At 39.8% G+C, this 23049-nt stretch overlaps 1 protein-coding gene across 6 annotated transcripts in view; it reads left to right on the forward strand.

The window, feature by feature from the left end:
• Positions 1 to 23049, forward strand: part of DCAF6 (DDB1 and CUL4 associated factor 6) — a 141128-nt gene that overhangs the window by 112208 nt on the left and 5871 nt on the right. For all 6 annotated transcript variants that reach the window (XM_059412353.1, XM_059412357.1, XM_059412356.1 and 3 more), the window contains 3 exons: positions 18071 to 18209; positions 20126 to 20282; positions 20923 to 21011. In XM_059412353.1, coding sequence (XP_059268336.1) covers positions 18071 to 18209; positions 20126 to 20282; positions 20923 to 21011 — 385 coding nt within the window. The remainder of the gene's footprint in view (positions 1 to 18070; positions 18210 to 20125; positions 20283 to 20922; positions 21012 to 23049) is intronic.

Below are 23049 nucleotides of genomic sequence, written 5' to 3' on the forward strand. Positions count from 1 at the left end.
TGATTTTATATACTGGATTTAGAAATATAAATGTGTGCCTTTGGCATGAAAGGAACATGGTCAGGTTTTCGGTTTATATGGTCTTCACATAAACTGTTCGCACAGGGCCAGATCAGTCTTACGGTTCATGGTGTGATGGATGGCTTGGCTGGTTGCTCTTTCTTTTGCCAAACCCAAGAGGGTTTTTGCTCCGTGAGAAGCATCTAAGTGAGTGTCCTGAAGTTCTCACATAGCCTTGAAAGTTTTTAGTTATGGACTCAGCCAAGATGCTCTAAAGATTTTTTCCATAAATCTTAAAGGTATTACCGGTTAGCCACTTTTCTAAATAGTATTTTTTACACGCATAGAAATGTGGTTCCATTTACCTACTCTGGACTCTGGAACACAGCCTTGATTTGTAAAGTCAGAATCCTTCCTGTGTTCTAAATTTGCCACCATCTCTTTAGTCATCCTGCAATCACTCCCAGTATTTCTAATGATTCCAGTGTATTCTTCACTGAAGAAAATTGCAGAGAGAAAAAAAGTAACGGTGGAGAAAGAACTGACCTCCTAGAGAGGTAAAGGCCCGGTCTGTGGTCTGTGGTCTGTCGTTAGGACAGGTGAGTCAGCGCAGGGCTTAATTACCCTTTCCTGAAGGAGCAGCACAGCCCTGGGGGGCATAATGCGGGGTGAGTCGGTGCAGTTCCCCGCTGTCACTGCTCCGTTTCTCATCTGTTTAAAGATAAAAGGTGTTAAGTGCAACGTCTTCCTTCAGTGCTCCGTGCGTTTCACAGACACATTTAGGTGAATGACACAGTCTCACATTAGACCTTAAATCACAAAGGGAAGCAGATGTTTTCTTAGATTTCGCTGATTAATGATGAAAGTGGTGACCTTAATGCTTTCAGTGTTTGGTTCTTTGAAGTCTTTGTGAGTGACTTTAGTTATTGTGTTCCCTTCACTAGATTTAATATCAGAGGAACAACAGTAGGTGATAGAATAATGAGGTAATTCAGTATGTTCCTTCGTTATTTTATTTTTTCTTCATGATGAATTTGCCAGGTCCTCTTTTCCACAGCTAACCGCCTTTCTTACTAACAGTTAATCCATCTTGTGCTTACTGAGCTCCAGGTGCTAAGCATTGCACAGCAGGTTGCTTTTCACAAACTGTGTTTAGCTGCATGCACTGCATGGGAGTAGAATGAAAAGAAAGTCTCTGTGTGGATGTTCCCTTCCAGTGTGTCAGATGCTAAAGTAACTGTAACCTGAAGTGATGGACTTTAAATTACTGGTTACTCCATTTTGAATATCTTGTTGAAGAATATAACTTACTTTTTTTAAAACTTGACTGGGCTACCAATTAGCAATAGCAACATTTTGTTACTACTCAAGTATAGTCCTTTTCTTTGAGATCAAGATGTAAAAATTGACTTGAGTCTAATTCTGTGCATAAAATTCTGATTTTTTAAAGAAAGTTATTTCCTTATAAATAGTTTAATAATTTAATGTCACACATCAAGATGACCTATAACTCTCAGACATTTTTGTAACTTGAAGACGAACAGTGGGGTATGTTTTTAAAATACAACTTTAAAGTGAACTTCAGTCCCATTATTCATACCCCAAACCTGTTTTACTGACAAAATCAATCTTGTCCCTAATTCCAGTGACACATGTCTGTTCTTTTCCATTCATTACTTTCTAAAACAAAGGGGATTATAAAACAAAATGGGATTTGTTTCAGGGCTTTTTGACTTTGTTGTTTATACATTTTATCCCAAGTACTCAGAGCCAGTTTCTCCTTTCGTAACTGTAACTGGTAGCTGCGATAGAGCAGGAGAGTGATGCTTCCCTTCCCTCGGCGCTAACGAGATCAGACCCCTTCCTTACCTCACTCCCTTCTTTCCTACATGGACGTCGTCTGGGGCAATTTCTTAGCAAAGGTAGCTGTTTCCTGACACCAAGCACACGTGTAGCCTGCCTCCCCTTTTAGCAATTGGGGACACTCAAGGAATGTAGCGTTCTGTGTAAGATAAAATTAAAAACATAAAATTAGTACACGTTGTTCTCTTTACTGCGCACATAGCCAGTCTCCACGAGGGACTGTCCTGCAGCGTTCTGTGACTCTTCCTGTAACCGGCCCGAGTCTGAGTGATGGGTGCCGGATTCAGTCTCTTTCTTTCCGGAGTGAGTAGAACGGCGGTCATCCCTTCTCCACTCAGCTGCTGTTACCTCATTTCCTCCCACCTGGTCTCCTGCTCAGACGGTCCCACTGCCGCCAGTCTCTTCTCACCACAGCCACTTGCAGGGGTCCCCAGTGCCCGGGACAGAGAAAAACTCCAGCTCCTTTGCTTGGTGCCTAGGCCGTGCTCTGTTGGGCTGCTGCCGGCAATTGCTGAACCTCTTGACAGCAGACCTGTTTGGAGCGTCTCTGAATACACTTCATGCCTCCGTTGCTCTGCGCACTCTGCGCACTCTTACCCCCTCACCATCCTGTTGACCACCTCATCGCAACATTCATCTTAAGCTGCCACTTTTTACAGCTTTTCTTGGACCAGACATTTCATAGCCCCAAGTGGGACTCCATGTTTCTTCTGTGTGCCCTTACGCACCTCTGGTGAGCTGCCTGCAACCTCACGGTGTGTGCGTATGTCCCTGTGGCCCTAACGAGGATGGAGGCACCTCTGAGTCCAGCCTGATAATGCATACAAGCGTATGGAAGTAGGAGTTGGCAAAGACGACGCCCTTTCATCTCTGACTCCAGTAACTGAGTTTTTATCCTTATTCCGTACGTGATCTGGCTTACTCTTTTCTTCCTTTGATTTCATGATCTGAAACATAATGAAAAGCTCTGAATTATGGTTGACCCTTGAACATGAGTTTGAACTGTGTAGATTCATTTACATGCAGATTTTCTTATAAGTACAAGACTATGAATTTACAGTACCTTAAACTTTCTCTTAGGATTTTCTTTCTTTTTTTTTTTTTTAATTTCTTAAAAGATTTTTATTTGAGGGGCGCCTGGGTGGCTCAGTGGGTTAAGCCGCTGCCTTCGGCTCAGGTCATGATCTCAGGGTCCTGGGATCGAGTCCCGCATCGGGCTCTCTGCTCAGCAGGGAGCCTGCTTCCTCCTCTCTCTCTCTGCCTGCCTCTCTGCCTACTTGTAATCTCTCTCTGTCAAATAAATAAATAAAATCTTTTAAAAAAAAAAAAAGATTTTTATTTGAGAGCGAGAGAGAACGCTCAAGCACAAGCAGAGGGAAAGGGAGAGAGAGGCAGACGCCCCCCCAAGCAGGGAGCTCAATGAGTTGGGCTCAATCCCAGGACCCTGAGACCATGACCTGAGCTGAAGGCAGAGGCTTAACCCACTGAGCCACCCACCCCCCCACCTTTTTTCTTAATAATGTTTTCTTTTCTCTAGCTTAATACTTTATTGTAAGTAGACAGTATATAATACATACAACATACAAAATATGTGTTACTTGCCTATTTATGCTATCAGTAAGGCTGGTGGTCAGTGGTAAGCTATTAGTAAGTTTTTGGAGAGTTAAAAGCTTTAATGCAGATTTTCAACTGCATGGGAATGTGGAGGGGTCCATGTCCCTAATTCCCACGTTGTTCAAACATCAACTGTATTGTTTCAGAGGCGCCCCAACATTCCCACATATTTGACAGCTCCCTAAAAAAGACACACAGAACTGAGATTCACTTATGATTATGACAAAGGAATAGACACGTCAGACAGAGTCTGGAAGAATGTGAACATAAGCATCGAGCGTGCTTCCTCCCACCGTGGGCCGTGTAATGCACTCCTTCCTTCAGCAGTAAAATGAAGTCATGCTTGTGTCGATGGGCCGTGTAATGCACTCCTTCCTTCAGCAGTAAAATGCAGTCATGCTTGTGTCGTGTTTCTTTTTTGTGTGTGTGTGTGTGTTTTGTGTGTGTGTGTGTGTGTCGTGTTTCTACCCAGAGAAGCTTAAGAGTCAAAATCCAGCGTTTTTATTAGGGGCCAGTTGTGTAGACACCCTCTACATCCAGCTACAACTACCTAAATTCCAGATCCAGAAGGAAAGTAGGTGTTCACATTGTTTATTACAGATGGTCTGGGCAAGCAGGTGCATCAGCATTCAGTGTCCTGGACAGGCGGAGAAATGTAGGGAACATTCCACAAGTGGAGTTCCCAGATGCCAGCCAAGGGCCAGCCTTAGAAGGAGGGCCTTCTAAAGATAGCATCAGGCCAGCCGTCCCTTAGCTTTACTAATACATTTTGAGGGAAAAGTATATTCCCCACCTCTACACACACAGAGCCCATGTCCATGTCTTTCTTTCTGCCCCCAGAGCGGTCAAGGTTTCATTTGCCACAAAGAAAGTGTGCCCATGAGCTCTGTCCACTTCCCAGGCTCAGTAGCCTGGGACTGAGGGCGGGCTGGGCCGCTCTCTCCCCAGTGGCTTTGCGGTTCTTGCAAAGAAAACTGTGAGCTGTCTCAGAACAGTAGGATCTCCTGCAGGACGAGAGTGCTTCCAGCTCCTTGATGTTGGGGACTAGGAGCCTCCAGAAACCTCTTGGCAGCATGTGCTGTTTTCTTGTTTTGCCCTGAGTGCTCTGATACTTTGCAGTGCTGTCCCACAATCTGGGAAATCCTGCATCGTGTAAACCTCTTCTGGAGATTCACAAAATGAGCATAATAAAGCCTCTCAGAAAACATGCAACCAGAAAACCGATGAGCTTTGCTTAATTCATTTCTTTCCACATTTTGCAAACCCGTTTTGTGGAACACCTACAAAAATCTCGGTTTGGAAAGTGCTCTTCCAGTTTACATTCTAAATTGTGTCAGGTTTGCTAGCTGCCTAGACTAGAAGACTTTCACACCTGCACAGTAAAGAATTTCTAACTATAGGTTAGCTCTGAATTCACCTGCTGTCATTAGTCCTGTCCTTATGTTCCGTCCTTAGTACAGTATCCTTTTATATTAATCTCCTTTGGCTAACTGAATTACTCCTTAAGTCACTTATTCCAGGTTAAATAAATCAGTTACTTCCCAGTCTTTGATTAAACCATTTTTCTACCCTAAAATTTCTTCTTCCCCCACAAAGCGTTTTAATAACACCAATAATATCAGTTAATTTGTACCACTCTAGCTATATATAATTGGGGTGGGGGTGGGGTTTGGTTTAGTTTTAGGTAGGCTCCCTGCACAGTGTGGAGCCCAGTGTGGGCTTCGATCTCAGGATCGTGAGATCAAGACCTGAGCAGAGAGTAGGAGGTGGACACTTCCCCAACTCCGCTACCCAGATGCCCCTGTAATGCTGTTTTATAAAAGGGTTTACCATATTGAAAACAAAAGGCAAAATAATTCATATTTTATATTTTTAGTGCTGTTTAATTTCTTCTTATATCTTAGCCTGGTCCTCTGACTACTAAATGTGCCAATTTATTTATTTATTTTTTTAAATAAATTCCTAATTTGAGCTTGGAATTATCTTAAATTTTGCTGACCATTTAGAAACAGAATTTTTAGAATATGCAGTATTAAAAATAAAAAGACTCAGGGAAGAGGAAGGGATCAAAATGCAAAGTCAGGAATCTAGGTTCTTGTTTTCTTAGGTCAGTCATACGCTAGATTCATTCTAGGCTTTTTCCTAGTAAATGCTGTCTGCCAAATAAATAGCTGATACCTTGAGATATTTTTGTTTTTCCTTTGACATTTCTGGATGAATCAGTTTCGTATTCGTTATTTTATCCATTCAGTAACCCTATATGAACCAAACACTGGTAGAAGCTGGAGATTCAAGGATAATGACTCTTGGTTCAGTGGGATTCATAGACACATCTAAGTAATTTTAATACAGTAATTGCAGCAATAGAGTTTTTCACAGGCACTGGCATCATTAAGGGCCCTTAGTCTAAAGAGGGGAGAATTCTATTTTTTTAATTCTTGGTTTATGACACTATCATTGTTGATTCATGTTTGGTTCCCTTTTTTTCCATTTATCTTTATTCATTTCTTTATTTGTTATTTCTTTATTCATTCATTATTATAATAAATAAATATCCATAAACCCACCACCTAACCCCAAACTGGAAGACTGCCAGCGACTTAGATCTCTCTGTTCTGTCCCTCACCCACCTTTCCAGGGCCGACCACTCTTCTGATCGTTCTCTTTATCGGGCCTTGCTAGAAACAAAAAGTTACCACAAATATAAATGCCAAAGTAATACATCATTTAATTTGTTTGCCCACTTTTAGACTTGAAAAAAAAGGATATTGTCCGAATGTGATATTAGGACTTGCTGTTTCTTTCTCAGTCAACATCACGTTACGGTTCATCCGTGTTGTTACGTCCCTGACGCTCAGTCGGTTTTTTGCTCTATAACAATCTACTGCGCGACTGTCCATCATGTCTGCCTTTCCCTGTTAGTGGGCATTTAAGTGTTCAGTTTCTGCTCTTACTAACAGTGCTGGTTTGAACATTCTGAAACATGTCTCCTTGGGCTTTTCTGGAGTACATACCTGAGAACAGAGTGTTGAATTTTACAAGATAATCTCCAATTGTTTTCCAAAGTGCGAGTGTAAACTAATTTGTACAGTCACTAAGTAATCACATTGATCCACAACTTGGTTTTGTCACTTTTTTTTTGATTTTACTAATTGGTTCAGTGTACAGTGGCATCTCATGGTTTTGATTTTCATTTCTGTACTTACAAAATGAGATTATGCATCTCTCATTTGTTTTTTGGCCATATCTGGTTTTCTACTGGGTTGTTTTAATTGAGTTGTTTTTCTCTTCCATGTTAAATTTTTTTTTTTTAAGGAATTCTTAATGTACTTTTTATACTAATTTGTGTCATTTACAAGTGCAAATATTTTTTCTGGTTTGTGATTTATTTTTTTAAGCTGTATTTTGAGGATTCTTAATTTTAATGTAGTTGAATTTTATCATTCTTTAATGCATATCGCTTCCTTTTATTTAAGAAATCCTTACTTCTGGAATTCCAAAAATGAAAAGTGTTCTTTTGAAGTCATCTTTTGATTAAAATATTAATCCATCTGGAATTGATTTCTTATTCATGATGTATATGTTTGCCGTGTAGATAGCCTTGTTTTCTCTGTTCGTTTATTAAATGTTGAATTTCCCCAGAGAGCAGCTGTGCTACCCATCACATTACAGTGTCCATATAAACACAGGTCTGTTTCTAGGCTTTCTGTTTCATTCCACTGGACAACTGTTTGCCTCTCCTTCAGTACCATACTCTTATAATTACTCTAGCTTTATAATCTTAATATCTTCTAAATCTCTTCAAATCTCTTCTCTTTATTTTTCTTTAGAAGGGACTTGCTCTTCTTTGTCCTTTGGTCTGTTTTGTGATCAACATTTTAAGTTCCATATGCAAGTCATCAGAATATGATTATAGTTGTAATAAACCTGTAAAAAATTTGAAGAATTGATTATCCTCACAATATTAAATTACGTGTATATTTATTCAGCTCTCTTAAAAAATGTCTTTTATTAACATGTTATAATTTCCTACGAACAGGAATATATTTATTTAGTAGACTCTTTCATCTTCATTGCTGTTGTAAATGCATTTTGTTTTTAAACTTATGCTGTCTTAATAGTTTGTTGCTGGTGTTTGGAAGTTCATTTGGCTTGTATAATAATGATCTTATATCCATCCAATAATTTTTCTGTTACATCTATTAATTGCCATGGAAATTCCTTTTTTTTAATAGACAGTCATATCATTGCAAATAGGAGTTTTCTTTCCTCCTTTTGCACTCTTACTGTGTATTGGTTAATGAGTCACATTTACTTAGTAGTAAAAGTCACACCTTCTGATTTTGAAAAGAATGTCTACATGAGTTTATTTAGGTTTGTTTTTTAGGGTTTTTGTAGATACCTCCTGTCAGATTAGGGGATTCCCTGCTGCCCTACTTTACTAACAGTTTTATCATGAATGAATATTGATTGAATTGGGTACATTTTCTTCATCTCTTGAGTTCTCATATTTTTTCTCCATTAACCTGCTAATACAGTAGATAACACTTGGAAATGTCCTACTATTAAACAGTCTTTTGGGACGTCTGGGTGGCTCCATCGGTTATGCGTCCGCCTTTGCCTCAGATCATGATCCCAGGATCCTGGGATCGAGTCCCGCATCAGGCTCCTTGCTCAGCCTGGTGTCTCAATTAATGAAACCAAAAAAAAAAAAAAAAAAAAAAAAAAAAACAGCCTTTCAGGTGTGTCTTATGATCCAGAATGTCATCTGTTTTGGTGAACTTTCGGCTTGAGAATGTGTGTTCTGCTGCTGGTTGAAGTAAGCAGGCCGTGTCTGTCGTATCCAGTTGGTCAGTGGTGGCGTTGAGTTCGGCCCTGTCCTCAGTGTCTGCCTCCTGGATCTGTTGACGTCTCCAGCTAGAACAGGGCATTCGTCTGTTGCTCCTTGCTTCTCTCTCAGTTGCTGCCCCGTGTGTTTCGACCCTCTCTGGAACGGCACATAACGCTTTAATGATTGTTCGGGGGAAACTGACTCCTTTGACATTGTGTCATGCTCTTCTTTAGCTTTGATAACTTTGCTTACTTTGAAGTCTGCTGTGTCTGAAAGAAACATAGTTATTCTTACGTTCTTTTGTTTAGTGTTAGCATGGTATGCTTTTCTTTTCTCCGTACATTCACTTTTACTCGGTATGAGTCTTTACTTTCAAGTGGATTTCTTATAGACCGCCAATAGTTGGGTCGTATTTTTTGATCCACAATGATAAGCTGTCTTCGAATTGGTGTATTTAGAGCACTGACATGCAAAACATTATTGATAGAATTGGATTAAAGTCCATCATATTCTTTACTGTTCTTTGTTCTTTGTCCCCTTTTTTAAAAAATTATATTTATTTGACAGACAGAGATCACAAGTAGGCAGAGATGCAGGCAGAGAGAGGGGGAAGCAGGCTCCCTGCTGAGCAGAGAGCCTGACGCGGGACTCAATCCCAGAACCCTGGGATCACGGCCCGAGCCGATGACAGAAGCTTTAACCCACTGAGCCACCCAGGCGCCCCTCTTTGTCCCTATTTTTGTCTTTTCCTTCTTTTTCTGCCTTTTGTGGTTTGAATTCAGCATTTTATATGATTCCGTGTTTTTCTCCTTTCTTAGCTCATCAGCGATACTTCTTTTTAAACTTTTTTAGTGGTTGCCCTATAGTTTACAATGTACTTTTATAACTAATGCAGTCCACTCTTGGATAATACTGTACCACTTCCCAGGTAGTGTGATACCACGATAACAAAACCCTAATTCCTTCTTCCCGTCCCTTGTGTCATTGCTGCCATTCATTTCACTTTAACATAAGCGTGCGTGCGTATACGCACACGTAAAACACATGCATAAGCACACATGATGGTGAAATACGTTATTGCTGTTATTATTTTGAACAACTCTTACCTATAGTTTTATGTATATAGATAATAGATAAACTAAGATTAAGGAAAATGGAAGTTTTTCTTTGTCTTCACTTATTCCTTTTATGTTCTTCCTTTGTTTATGTAGATCCATGTCTCTGATTCATAATTTTTTTCTTCTCTATAAAGAGCTTCTTTTAACATAGAACTAAAGGGCAGTTCTATCAGCAACAAATCCCTTTGCTCTTTGAGAAAGTTTTATTTCTCTGTCACTGAAGAGGATAATTGTGCAGGGTACAGAATTCTGGGTTGGTGATTTTTTTTTTCTTTCAGTGTTTTAAGTATTTCATTGCATTCTTTTCTTGCTTCATAGTTTCTGAGGAGAAGTTGGATGTGATTCTTATCTTTGTTCCTCTCTAGGTAAGAAGTTTGTTTTCCTCTGGCTTCTTTCAGGATTTTTTTGATCCTTGATTTTCGCTATTTTTGAAATGATATTCCTAGGTTGTAGGATTTTTGTATTGATTTGGTTTGGGTTGGGGTTTTTTGGTATTTATCCTGCTTGGTGCCCTCTAGGATTCCTGGGTCTATGATTTGGTGTCTGACATTAATTTGGGAAAATTCTTAGTCATTATTATTTCAAATTTTTCTTTTCTTTTTCCTTTCCTTTTCCTTCCATCCCCTCTCCCCCTTCCCTTTCCTTTTCTCCCCTTCTGGGATTTCCATTGTGCTTATGTTACATTGATTGTAATTATCCCACTATCCTTGAATATTCTCTTTTTGGGGGCTTTTTCCAGTCTTTGTTTTCTTTGCTTTTTGGTTTTCAGGGATTCTATTAATATATGTTCTAGGTCAAGGATTTTTTCAGCCATGTTCAGTCTGTTAATAAGGCTGTCAAAGGCATTCTTCATTTCTGTTACAGGGTTGGGGTTGTGTGTGTGTGTGTGTGTGTGTGTGTGTGTTTTGTTTGTTTGTTTATCTCGGGCAGTTCTTTTTGCTTCTTTCTGAGGACTTCCAGCGCTCTGCTTACATTGCCCATCTGTCCTCACATGTTGTGTACTTTATCTGTTAGTGCCCTTAATTAATCATAGTTACATTAATTATAGTTGTTTTAAATTCCTGGTCTGTTAATTCCACATTGCTCTGTCTCTTCAAACTGTGTTTTTTTTTCTCTTTTGATGTGCTTAGTAGTTTTCTTTTTCTACTAGCTATATATGATGTATCGTGTGAAAGGAACTGCTATAAACAGACTGGTGATGGGACGGCCAGGCATGGGGGAGGGGAAGCATCCACCGTCTTCAGATTAGGTCTCAGTCTTTGAGTGAGCCTACATCTCTGGCCTTTAGAAGTGTTTCGCAGGTTTTTTGTTTGTTTTCTTTGCCTTTAGGTGGGATAGGATGGCCAGAGTGGGCTGTGGTTGGCTGTTTCCCTCCCCTAGGTTAGTTAGGCTTTGATTATTTATTACAATAATAACCGCATTAGGGGTTATTAACCCCAACAGTTTAGGCTCTAGTTTACTAGTTTCCCCTAAGAGCAGACCTTACAAAGAAGAAGATGTGCTCTGGCATTTTTCAAAATGGTTCCTTTTCCCCTCTCTGTGCCAGAAACTCAAGGGGATTTTTCTCCAATATTCTGTGTGGCAGTCTGGTCTGGCTCCTGGAAGTAAATCTGAAAATACAGTGGGAAGGACTCCTGTAACTGGGATCCCATGGAGTTTTTAATTCTCAAAGCTGTCTACACCACATCCCGCAGTTCTCAGATCACAGTCTAGGTGTTCTTACCCCAGGTCTCTGTCCTGCTAAGCTGTGACTCTGCCTGTTCTTCTCTCCACTCTTTTTTTTTTTTTTTAAGATTTTATTTTATTTATTTGACAGACAGAGTTCACAAGTAGGCAGAGAGGCAGGCAAAGAGAGAGAAGGAAGCACAGTCCCTGCTGAGCAGAGAGCCCGATGCGGGGTTCGATCCCAGGACCCTGGGATCACGACCTGAGCCGAAGGCGGAGGCTGTAACCCACTGAGCCCCCCAGTGCCCCCGTCTCTCCACTCTTGAGGAACCCGTTTGCCCTGTCTTCCCCGCTCTTATGGATCCCAGAACAGGTGTTGGTTTTTCAGTCTGTTCAGCTTTTTACTTGTCAGTTTGGAGTGAGGACTTTCAACCTCCTTACATGTAGAACTGGGTTAGACAATCTTTGTATTCGTGGGATAAACCGAACTTGATCATGATGTATTATCTTTCTGATATATTGTTGGATTTGATTTATTTGATATTTTGTGAAGTTATACTAGTATTAGAGAAAAAGTAGAAAAAAATATCTCCTATTTTCCAGAGTTTGTATAAGATTGGAATGATCTTGTCCTTAAAAGTTCAGTATATCTTACCTGTTAAAACAACTGGACCTCATATTTTCTTTTGGAGATGGTTTTTCAGTACTATTGTACTTCTTTAACAGCTGTGGTACTGTTTGCTCTCTTTCATCTTTAACCCGTGTTAGGAAGTTTTTGAAAAATGTGTCCATTCATCTAAGTTTGAAAATTTATTATACTGTCTTTATTATCTATTTAATTTCTACTGTCTTGAGTTATAACCACCTTCTTTTTCTTTTTCTTTCTTTTTTTTTTTTTTTAGATTTTATTCATTTATTTGACAAAGAGAGATACAGTGAGAGAGGGAACACAAGCAAGGGGAGTGGGAGAGGGAGAAGCAGGCTTCCCACTGAGAAGGAGTCTGATGTGGGGCTCGACCCCAGGACCCTGGGATCATGACCTGAGCAGAAGGCAGACACTTAACAACTGAGCCCCCAGGCGCCCCTATAACCACCTTCTTATTCCTAACATTATTGGAACTCCGTTAATTTTCTCTTCATCATGGCAGAACTCTGTATTGTGTTTCTTTTTGTTGTTTTATTTCTGCTTTCTCTCTCTTTATTATTTCCTTTCTTCTGTTTTCTTTGAAATTTTTGTGTGGTTTATTATTTTTTCCTAACTTCTTAAAATGTGTACATTTAGCTTTTTTTCAGTAACATCAAACTTGTGGTTAGAGAATATGGTTGGTGTTAGATGCATTCTTTGAAATTCATAGAAACTGACTTTGTGGACTTGTACATGTCAAATTTGTAAATATTTCATGGACCCTTGAAAAGAATATTACTCTAGTTTTTAATGTAGAATTTTATTTATATATGGCCAGTAGATCAAGACTGTTGTGTTATTAAAATTATTTATAATTTTGGTGTTTGTGTGTTTGTTTTGTCAGTTTGACAAATAAAATACGGATAAAGGCATGTGGAAATCTTTACGACAGTGGTGGATTTGTCTAATTCTCCTTGTAGTTAGGTCATTTTCCTTTTAAATGGATTTTGAGGCTCTTTTTTATTGAGTGCATGTATGTTACATTGTTATATCTTCCTAGTAAATTGAACTTAATGTGTATGTAGTAGTCCTCTCTGTTCTTTTTTTTTTTTTTTTTAAGATTTTATTTATTTATTTGACAGAGATCACAAGTAGGCACACAGGCAGGCAGAGAGAGAGGAGGAAGCAGGTTCCCCACTGAGCAGAGAGCCCGATGCAGGGCTCGATCCCAAGACCCTGGGATCATGACCTGAGCCGAAGGCAGTGGCTTAACCCACTGAGCCACCCAGACACCCCAGTCCTCTCTGTTCTTAATGATGCTTTTTATCTTAGTCTGTTTCACCAGACATTAATATAACCCAGCCACCTTTCATTGGATTAGCTTTTGTAAAATATCTGTGTGAAACTTTTCCTTGTCCTCATGCTTTCACTGTGTCTTAGACAATCTCTTTTTTCTCAATTGGTATGTTTCGTCTATTTAAATTTACTATCATTGTGACTATATTTAAATTTGTTTCCAACTTACTCTAATTATTCTCTTTTACCACTTTTTGTTTGGTTTTGTTTTTTACTCTCTTGGTTTTTTTTAGGATTGATTTAAGTTTTTTTATCTTTGTTTTCTAGTGCTTTTCTCTTTTTTTCCCCTCCATTGGGTTGGAATTTATACTCCTTATTACTATGATTTTATTGTTTACTTTTGAAATTTTATATGTATTTAACTTTATAATGTCTTTTATGACTTTTAAATTGGGAGCCAAACTACCAAAACTATCATAAAAGTATGAATAATATTCTCCAAAACAACTTTGCAAGTGGAAGGCCTTTAATAAATATTTGCTGATTGGCATTCTTCATATGTATATATCATTTTAATTTTCATTTTCAATGACCTGTATTTTTTTTTTCAGTTTTTCCTATGAAAATCTCCTTTAAGAAAGTTGTTTCAATATATTCATTTTAGCTTATACTGTTAACTGATTTGCACATGACCTGATTGTATATGTAGGTATAATATATACTGTTATTTTTATTTTCTAATTTCAAATTTGTGCACTTGAAGCTTTTCACTTAGATAATTTTCCTACAGTGGGATAGTGGTAGTAGGTACCCTAATCTTGAATCAGAACTCTATAATACAAATCACATAACTTGAGAGCTAGATTTTTTAAAATTTATTTTCCTCCAAATTTGTATTTAAATTGTAGTTAGTTATATAGTGTAATACTGGTTTCAGGAATAGAATTCACTGATCCGTCGCTTGCATAGAACACCCAGAGCTCATCCTGACAAGTGCCCTCAATGGCCACCACTCATTTAGCTCATCCCCCGCACCTTGATCAACCCTGTTTGTTCTCTAGCATTTAGAGTCTCTTATGTTTTGTTTCCCCACCCCTCTCTCTCTTTCCCCTTCCCATTATGTTCATCTGCTTTTTTTCTTAGATTCCATGTGTGTGAAATCATACAATATTTGTCTTTCTCTGGCTGACTTCTTTCAGTTAGTGCAGGGCTCTGTCCGCATCCTTGCGCGTGGCAGGGCTTCGTTCCTGACCGCGGAGTGGTAGGTCTAGATTTTACAATCAGAATGGTTAAGCCAGACAAGCGGGAAGCAGTAAATTAGACCATATTCTACGGCTGACTTTTAAACGAGATGAACATTTTTGACCTGGTGCTGTGCTCACTAGTTCTTAATGATTATCAACACATTAAGTATTCAACTTTAATTCTGTCCACATATCTTGTTTTAAATAACTTGAGCTTCTGTCTAAATTCTTAATTTGTCATATAATTTCTTTTCCCATTTACAGCTCCTGAGGCCTTCGGTTTGTCAGCAAGGTCATTTCTATTCCCTTTACTGATACTCTGCTTTCTTAACCAGAGTTTTTTTTCTTTATTGGTTTTTTGCTAATCACATCTTTGTATCTAATTGAGAGTGTCTTCTCTTCTACTTCACAACAAAGATCCAACTAGGTTTCTTTTGAGAGCATTTAAACTTTAAAAAGTTTTTTATTTTTTTTAAGATTTTATTCATCTGGGGCGCCTGGGTGGCTCAGTGGGTTAAGCCTCTGCCTTCAGCTCAGGTCATGATCTCGGAGTCCTGCCATCAAGCCCCACATCGGGCTCTCTGCTCAGCAGGGGCCCTGCTCCCCCCCACCGCCTGCCTTTCTGCCTACTTGTGATTTATTTATTTAAAAATAATAATCTTTTTTTTAAAAAAAGATTTTATTCATCTATTTGTCAAGAGAGCACAAGCAGGGGGAGGGAGAGGCAGGCTCCCTGCTGAGCAAGGAGCCCGACACAGGACTCGATCCGAGGATTCTGGCATCATGACCGGAGCCGAAAGCGGGCACTCAAGTGACTGAGCCCCCAGGTGTACCAAGAGCATTTAAACTCTTAACCCTTCTCATTATCACCTCCGAATGAGAAAATTGGAGTAAACTAAACATGTCACCTTTTTGCATGGAAGTTTCTAGCTATCTAATTTTAAAATTCATGTATATTTTGGATATACAAAGCATAGGATAAAGTTTTAAAAACACTTTTAAGTAAACCTGTATAACTACAGTAGTATACCATTTTATTATAAAAGTAGGAGTACAACATTGTTATATAATTCTTTAAAAAAGTAATACGGATGATTGCTGTCTGGTTTTCTAGACCCTTTTTATGTATATGTAGAATTTTTCCTCTTAAACTTTTAACCTACATTGCAGATTTGGCAGTATAATGCCAACATTTTTCATGTAGTTGATAATGGATCCTCCTTATCTTTTTAAATTTTTTTTTAAAGATTTTATTTATTTGACAGAGAGGCAGAGAGGCAGGCAGGGGATGGGGGGGGAAGCAGGCTCCCTGCTGAGCAGAGAACCCAACGCAGGGCTTGATCCCAGGACCCTTAGATCATGACCTGAGTCAAAGGCAGAGGCTTAACGCACTGAGACCCCCAGGCGGCCCTTTATTTTATTTTTTAAAACATTTTATTTTTAAGTTATCTCTACTTCCAGGGTTGGGCTCAAACTCATAATCCTGAGATGAAGAGTCTCGTGTTCCACTGACTGAGCCAGCAGGTGCCCCTTGCTTATCTTTTTATGGTGGTATTAGTATTCCAGTATATGGGTGTAGCATAGTTTATTTAATTAGTCTGTCCTTTCCATGTGAACAATCAGATTATTTCCAGTCTTCCTGAAAGCACACGCAGAAGGTTCACTACATTGAAGATTTATATTATACACATGTATGTATAACCTAAATATAAATAATATAAATATGTAATATTTGTTTTACTTGTGTAAGTTTTGTGTAGTGTACAATTTTTACAAGTAAAATTGCTGTACCAACACAAAGCAAAATTTTTTTTTTTTTTTTAATTTGGGGGCACCTGGGTTCTTTAGTCTGGTGTCTGACTCTTGGTTTTGGCTCAGGTCATGCTTTCTGGGTCATGGGAGTGAACCCCATGTCGGGCTCCCTGTTCAGTACAGAGTCTGCTTGAGATGCTCTCCCTCTCCCTCTGCCCCTCCTCCCCCTCCCTTTCCATCTCTCCCAAATAAATAAATTAAATCTTTTAAAAAATATATATTTTTAAACGTAATCTGTACACCCAGCGTGGGGCCTGAACTCACAGCCCCCAAGATCAAGAGTCACATGTTCTACTGACTAGCCAGGCAGGTGCCCCAGGATATACACATTTTAAATTTTAATAGATACTGTTTAATTTCTGATGAACTTGAACTCAGTATTTTGCTAGTGGGAATGTAAATTGGTGTAACCACTTTGGGAAATTGCAAGTATCTATCAAAGCTGAACATATGCACTTGCTGTGGTCCTGCTGTTTTGCTCCTAGGTACAGACCCAGCAGAAACCTGACATACTTGCCAAGGACACGGACAGATGTTGGTAGTAGCCGCAACTCAGTAGTCAGAGGCTGTGAGCAGCCCCATGTGCACTCACAGTGCGATGGGCACATGCGTTGTAATGGATGTGTGCGCTGTGGTACTCTGCAGCCCGTGGGATGAAGAAGACAGCACAGATGAGTCCTAGGGTGTTGAGTTACAGGAGCGAGACACAAAAATACACATCCTCCGGTTCCGTGTGATCACCGTTCACAGACCCGCAAAAGTAACTCATCCCATTAGAAGCCAGAGTAATGGTTTTCCTTTACGGGAGAGCAGTGGTGGGAGTGCAGCGCTAGGAGAATTCTGGAGATTATGCCCCGTTTGTCAGCACTGGTGGTGGTTCACGGGCTTGTTCTGTTTGTGAAAGTTCGTTGGGCCACACACGTGAGATGTTCTGCCTTCCTGCATATGCATTCTGCGTCAGTGGAAAGTCTCCAGTAAAGGAGTTTACTTTTTTTTTTTTTACATAGAATCACTTTCAAACCCCTCCCACTAGTGTCTGTTTCCCTATAGTCTTGCCACTCAAATAGACATTAACCTCTCTTTAATCTGGTCAACACATAAAGAGCTCGTCTGTTGTTTTATTTTTATCTTATTAGTGAGGCTTAGCGTCCTTTGGTATATTTACTGACGGTTCATTTCTTCTGTAGTGGCCCTGCTCTTGTCCTTTACCTATTTTTCTGTTATAGTGTTCATTGTACTTACTGATCTGTAGACTTTTTTGGTCTATTCTCCGTCAAAATATAATGTTTTAAGTAGTAAATTCAGACTAACAAACTGTGTTAGGAAACGTTTCTTCTGATAATTAAATCAGTCTTAAAAGGGCCCATTCTTGTTTCCAGCTCTGTAACCAACTCAGGTCTTAGGAGAGTAAAATCTGCCTCGTTAGCTCCAAATCTGTACTTTTAATGGGGTCTGTATAGAATCTGTTTGAAAGTCCCTGTTTTATTGTACATACGGTAATACCCTCTTTTTCTTTACTAGTCTGTTCTTTGCTGAGAACATCTCCAAACAAGTTTCCCCTCTGCTATTATATGTTACCCTTCATTTCTTTTCTTTTCTCTGTGTGCCCGTGCATTTTCTCATACGGAGAAGAGAAATGATATCGAATAGGATGTGTTTGTAGTAAACTTGCATATTAATTTTGTCTCTCTTCTGTTTTGTAAAATAGCCCTTTAAAAACCAGTGTGCCGCATGCTGTTTCCTTTACTTTCTCAACCAGTACCAAATTTCTAAATGATCTCTTCACTAAAATATTTTGTTTTAGTAACTCAACTAGTCTGATGTAGTCTCACTGTTGTGTCTGCTTTTTTATGCTTTGGTTGGGGATGCCTTCTTGAGATAACGTTTAGTTTCAATATTTTTTAGACTTTACTGTATTTTAATGTTCCTCATTTTGATTCCATAGTGGCCTATGGATGTTTTTAAATTTATTTTTGTTTTTTTTTTTAATATGTAATTCTAGACGCTCTGCTGTTGCCCGCATCCAGGAGTTCTTCAGGCGGAGGAAAGAAAGGAAAGAAATGGAAGAATTGGATACTTTGAACATTAGAAGGCCACTAGTAAAGATGGTTTATAAGGGCCATCGCAACTCCAGGACAATGGTACCAAATGCTCATGGCACTTTTTGGAGAAATTACAGATTGATAATATGAATATTTTCCATAAAGATAGTCTTCATGTATTGCCACTGGGGTCCGGTGCAGCATTATTGTGCCTTCACAGTTACCTCTTTACCCAGACGTGGTTGTTTTAGTCCTAGAATAGATTGCCTGAGACCATTATTGTTCACAAGAAAATTCTGCCCTACTAAGGAAACGCTGTAGAAGTTTAAAATTTTTAGCTGGTACAAATAACAATTGCTTCTTTTTGCTCTCTCACACTTGCTGGATCTGGATCTGGATCTGGATATTGACATATATATGGCTCATTTTAGCATTCTCTGTTGATTTGGAGAGAAAGATTTAGATATATGAAATCCAGCCTCATTGCAAAATGTAGTCTGGTTACTTTATAACAACTCTTAAGATTGACAGGTGAAGATTTGTTTTAGTCACTTTGTCTCTCTAGACATTGTGTCCTCATCTGTGATATAAGAACAGACCAGATGGGGCGCCTGGGTGGCTCAGTTGGTTGAGCAACTGCCTTCGGCTCAGGTCATGACCCCGGAATTCCAGGATCTAGTCCTGCATTGTGCTCCCAGCTCCTTGGGGAGTCTGCTTCTCCCTCTGACCTTCTCCTCTCTCATGCTCTCTCTCACTCATTCTCTCTCAAATAAAGAAATAAAATCTTTTTTTAAAAAAAAAAGAACAGACCAGATGATCTCTAAGATCTTTTCAAGTTTTACTGTCCACAAGTCATACACCCAGTGTGATTTTAATTGTGCACTAAGGGGATCTTGTAAGATGATTAGCATGTTGCAACTCTGAACTCTGAACTATTCATATTTAGAAGGTGTTGTTTTCATATATTCATCGAGTCGTCCAAAAGTATCTAAAGAATCAGTTTTAATCTGTTCCCTCCAGAGTTAAGGGTAAAAGTTCAGTAGAGCATGCAGCTTTTGATCTAGGGATCCTGAGTTCAAGCACAGGGTGGGTATGGAGCTTACTTTAAAAAAAAGTAACTTTGGGACAGGGAACTACTTAGCTTTCTCTATAGATACCATTGGTGGTAACAATTCAATCATTCTAAACAGAGTGCTCACTATTAATAGAAGTAATCAATGTGTATTTTTTATATTTCGCTGATTAAAATTCTGTATGAAAATACTAGGGTAGGAGTAAAAAAGAAAAGTTAAATAAATGCAACAGGGACTCTAAGCAACAAAACCGTCTCCCTCTTTGGTTTGGCGAAAATAGCAAAGTAGCAGCTACCGATGAAATGATTGAAAAATGTCCTGAACTACAAAGATTCTTTGTGGCTCACTGATACACATCCACTGAGAAATGTCATCCTAACCATTCCAGTGTGTCCTAGTCCTCTGTCTCATTGCTTCGTAAAAGTAAAATGTTTACATCCTTCCTTCTCAATTGTGAGAGAATACCTAATAAAAAGATTATTGGTACTTTTTGTTTTTTGGCATAAAGCGAAATATAAAAGGAAACCCTTCATTTTTTTCTGTGATTTGTTTTTATTATAAAGCTAAAGTGGAACCATTTTTGGAAAGTTCAACAACATGTAGACATAGAAGTTTCCATTATACTTTCCAAAACCCAGAAATCGCATGCATGCATTCATTTAGCAGCTACTAATTCAGCACCTACTGTTGCCAAGAACTGTTTAAGGCCCTAAAAGTACTACCGTGAACAGAACATAGTCTCTGTTTCATGGGGCACCTGTCATCACTTACTGTGGGATCATGCTTGCTGATAATTTCCATCATTTAAAAACAATGGAAGACAAAGAGTCTCTTAGGAAATGTTTTATTTTCTAAGTCAATTAATATTTTCAGTAGCAAAATAGAGTCTTTGTTTTCGTAACTTTGATTTGACTTTTCCCACAATTTTCTTGTTAACCCTAGATAAAAGAAGCCAATTTCTGGGGCGCTAACTTCGTGATGAGCGGCTCGGACTGCGGCCACATCTTCATCTGGGACCGCCGCACCGCTGAGCACCTGATGCTTCTGGAGGCCGACGACCACGTGGTCAACTGCTTGCAGCCGCATCCATTTGACCCAAGTAAGACGGCCGTGTCAGGAGTCCGCGCACCGGCTCTGGTTTCCTTCTTGGCGTCAGTGTGAGAGTAGTGGGGGAACTCCAGGAGGCCGTCAGGGGAGCCCGTTACGACTCCCCTTGGGTTCAAAACAGAAACACTTAGAACCTCCTTTTGGCACAAAGTATGACGAAGTAGATCAAAGCCTTTATTCTTTAATATTTCTTCTGAGTTTTACAAGTTGCAAGAGGTTCGGCTGACCACACTTTGCACGACTCCGCCTGCGTCTCCGAGCCTCATTAGTCTTCACATGTCCGAGTTAATCCGACAGAACAAAGGATCTTGGCTTATTCTTGCCTTTCGTTGGACACTTCCCATGTTTCTCCTAAAAGAGCAGGGGATAGGAAAGAAATTGGACTGACTGCAAGTTGGTCTTAAAATTATGTTCTAGGGTAACTTTTTTAGGAAATCTTCTAAATAGTATTCTCAGTTGACCATTAAATGTGTCAGTACAGTTTCCATGCCGGCTCAGTGTTGCTGCACGTGTATGTGTATACACACACACACACACACCCCTAACATACATGCATAATGTGTGACCTGTGTATGCGTGTCTTAACAGCATGTTTTTATGCTTTATATTAATATGCAACATTTTATTTCTAGTTCTCGCCTCATCTGGCATAGATTATGACATAAAGATCTGGTCACCACTAGAAGAGTCCAGGATTTTTAACCGAAAACTTGCTGATGAAGTAAGACTTTTATTTATAATTATTATAACGCATATATCACTTTGTTCCTGAAATGCTTTCTTAAGAAGACTTAAAACACCTCATTATTTTCTTTTACTTTTTTTTCTTTTTTTAAAGACTTGATTTATTTACCTGACGGAGATAGAGACAGCAGGAACAGGAACACCAGCAGGGGGAGTGGAGAGAAGCAGGGTCCCTTCCTCCCCAGCCCGGGCAGGGAGCCTGATGTAGGGCTGGAAATCAGGACTCTGAGATCATGACCTTTTGCCAAACACTTAATGACTGATCCACCTCCACCCAGGCACCCCAAAGCAGCTCATTATTAATCGGTACCATAAGCAGGTTTATTCAGTTAAGGAGGTCAAAGTTTAAGAAAAAGAAAAACTAAGATTAAAACATGGCTGTAATACTAGAGAGCTAAACATCAAAAATATTATTAGGCTTATTATAATATTGATTATTAGTAATACCAGGTTATTATAGTTTAAGAAAAACAATTTGACTGGTTTTGTGCTTATTGCAATGAAGAATCATTTAAAAAACCTTGGGGCGCCTGGGTGGCTCGGTGGGTTAAAGCCTCTGCCTGCAGCTCAGGTCATGATCCCAGGGTCCTGGGATTGGGCTCCCTGGTCAGCAGGGAGTCTGCTTCTTCCTTTCCCTCTGCCTGTGTTGTTCTTGTGATCTTCAAAAATAAATAAGTAAAATCTTAAAAAAAAAAACCCTGTCCTTTTAAGAAAATGAGTTTTACTATGGCTGTCCTCCATAATCACAGCCAAATAAGTAGCAGAACAAATGACTGGAGAATCTTTTCCTTTACTGTCAGATTTTAAGATTTCTTGAGCTCCTGGTTAAACCAACGGTTTTCAAACTGGGCTCTGTGAAGCTCTAGGTTTTTTGTGGGCTTGAGACAGGGGAAGGTGGATAATACAAAAGCTGAATTCTTGGGGTTTCCTCCCCAGCTGTAGCTAGGGTTTTTATTGGTGGGTTTTCCTGTAGGATTTCTTACGAACATAACGATTCATGGCATTAGTCAGCTGCTTACTGGCGGCCGAGCTTCTGTTAACAGGTGCGTGTAGCTCACGTTGATGCTGCACCCTTTTAAAAACATGAAATAAGGGTCCATTGCTAAAAAGTGTTATTAGTAAGTTAGAAAACCGGTAGTCTAGACCAAGGTTGACAATCACAATTCCCATATCTGCTTTCTAATAGACATTTATAAACTTTGCCTCTGTCAGACACAGTGCCGAATTGTAAAAAACAAACCTTCCCTCAGAGCATATAGACTGGTGGGACAATGACCAGTCAGCCAGAACGTAGAGGGCATGCAGAGTGTTCTGGAAGCCCTTGCAAAGAAGCAGTGTGCTCGTAGATGGGGCGGATGGATGGGGTCTCCAGAGGAAGTACGAATTGGACTGAGTTCACCAGGTGGACAGGGTGCTAAGGAGCCCTTGAGATCAAGGGTCGGCACTTTGCAAGGGGTCCTAAGGCAAGCGAACCACTGGAGAGTGGATAAGGAAGCAGCTCCTTGGGGCGAGACTGGAAAGGGCTCTGGGGGTGGGCTGCGGGGCTGAAAGTGTGTATGAAATTACTGGGGAGCCGCTGACAGATTGGCCCCTTGGCCTTCCTCCTCTTTCCTCCCTTTCTGCCTTTTCTCCTATGCCTAGATCCCTCGGTGTTCATGGACACTCACGTAGTCCCGTCTTGTACCTAAGACAGGGTCATTGGTGACTCTTCTCCAAAAGTTTATTTTTCAAAATTACTTTGCGTCAGTCGAGGTGATGTTTTCTTGAGAAACCTGAGTGGCCCCGGGGAACTCACTGAACACGGCTGTGTCACTAAGTGCATCCGCTCTGCCACAGGGAGGAAGAATGAGCAGACCTAGGTAGCTGCTCTGGGAAACAAAGCACAGGTGAAAGATAAATTGAATTCTTGAATGTTTCAAGCGGCTTCAAAGTGCGGCCTTTGTCCCTCTGCCAGTCGAAAGAGTCGTGTTGTGTGATGCCACTCCCTCAGGTGCACGGTGAAGTAGTTCCGTGGC

Source organism: Mustela nigripes, chromosome 10, assembly GCF_022355385.1.
Source record: "Mustela nigripes isolate SB6536 chromosome 10, MUSNIG.SB6536, whole genome shotgun sequence".
NCBI classification, from domain to species: Eukaryota; Metazoa; Chordata; class Mammalia; order Carnivora; family Mustelidae; genus Mustela; species Mustela nigripes.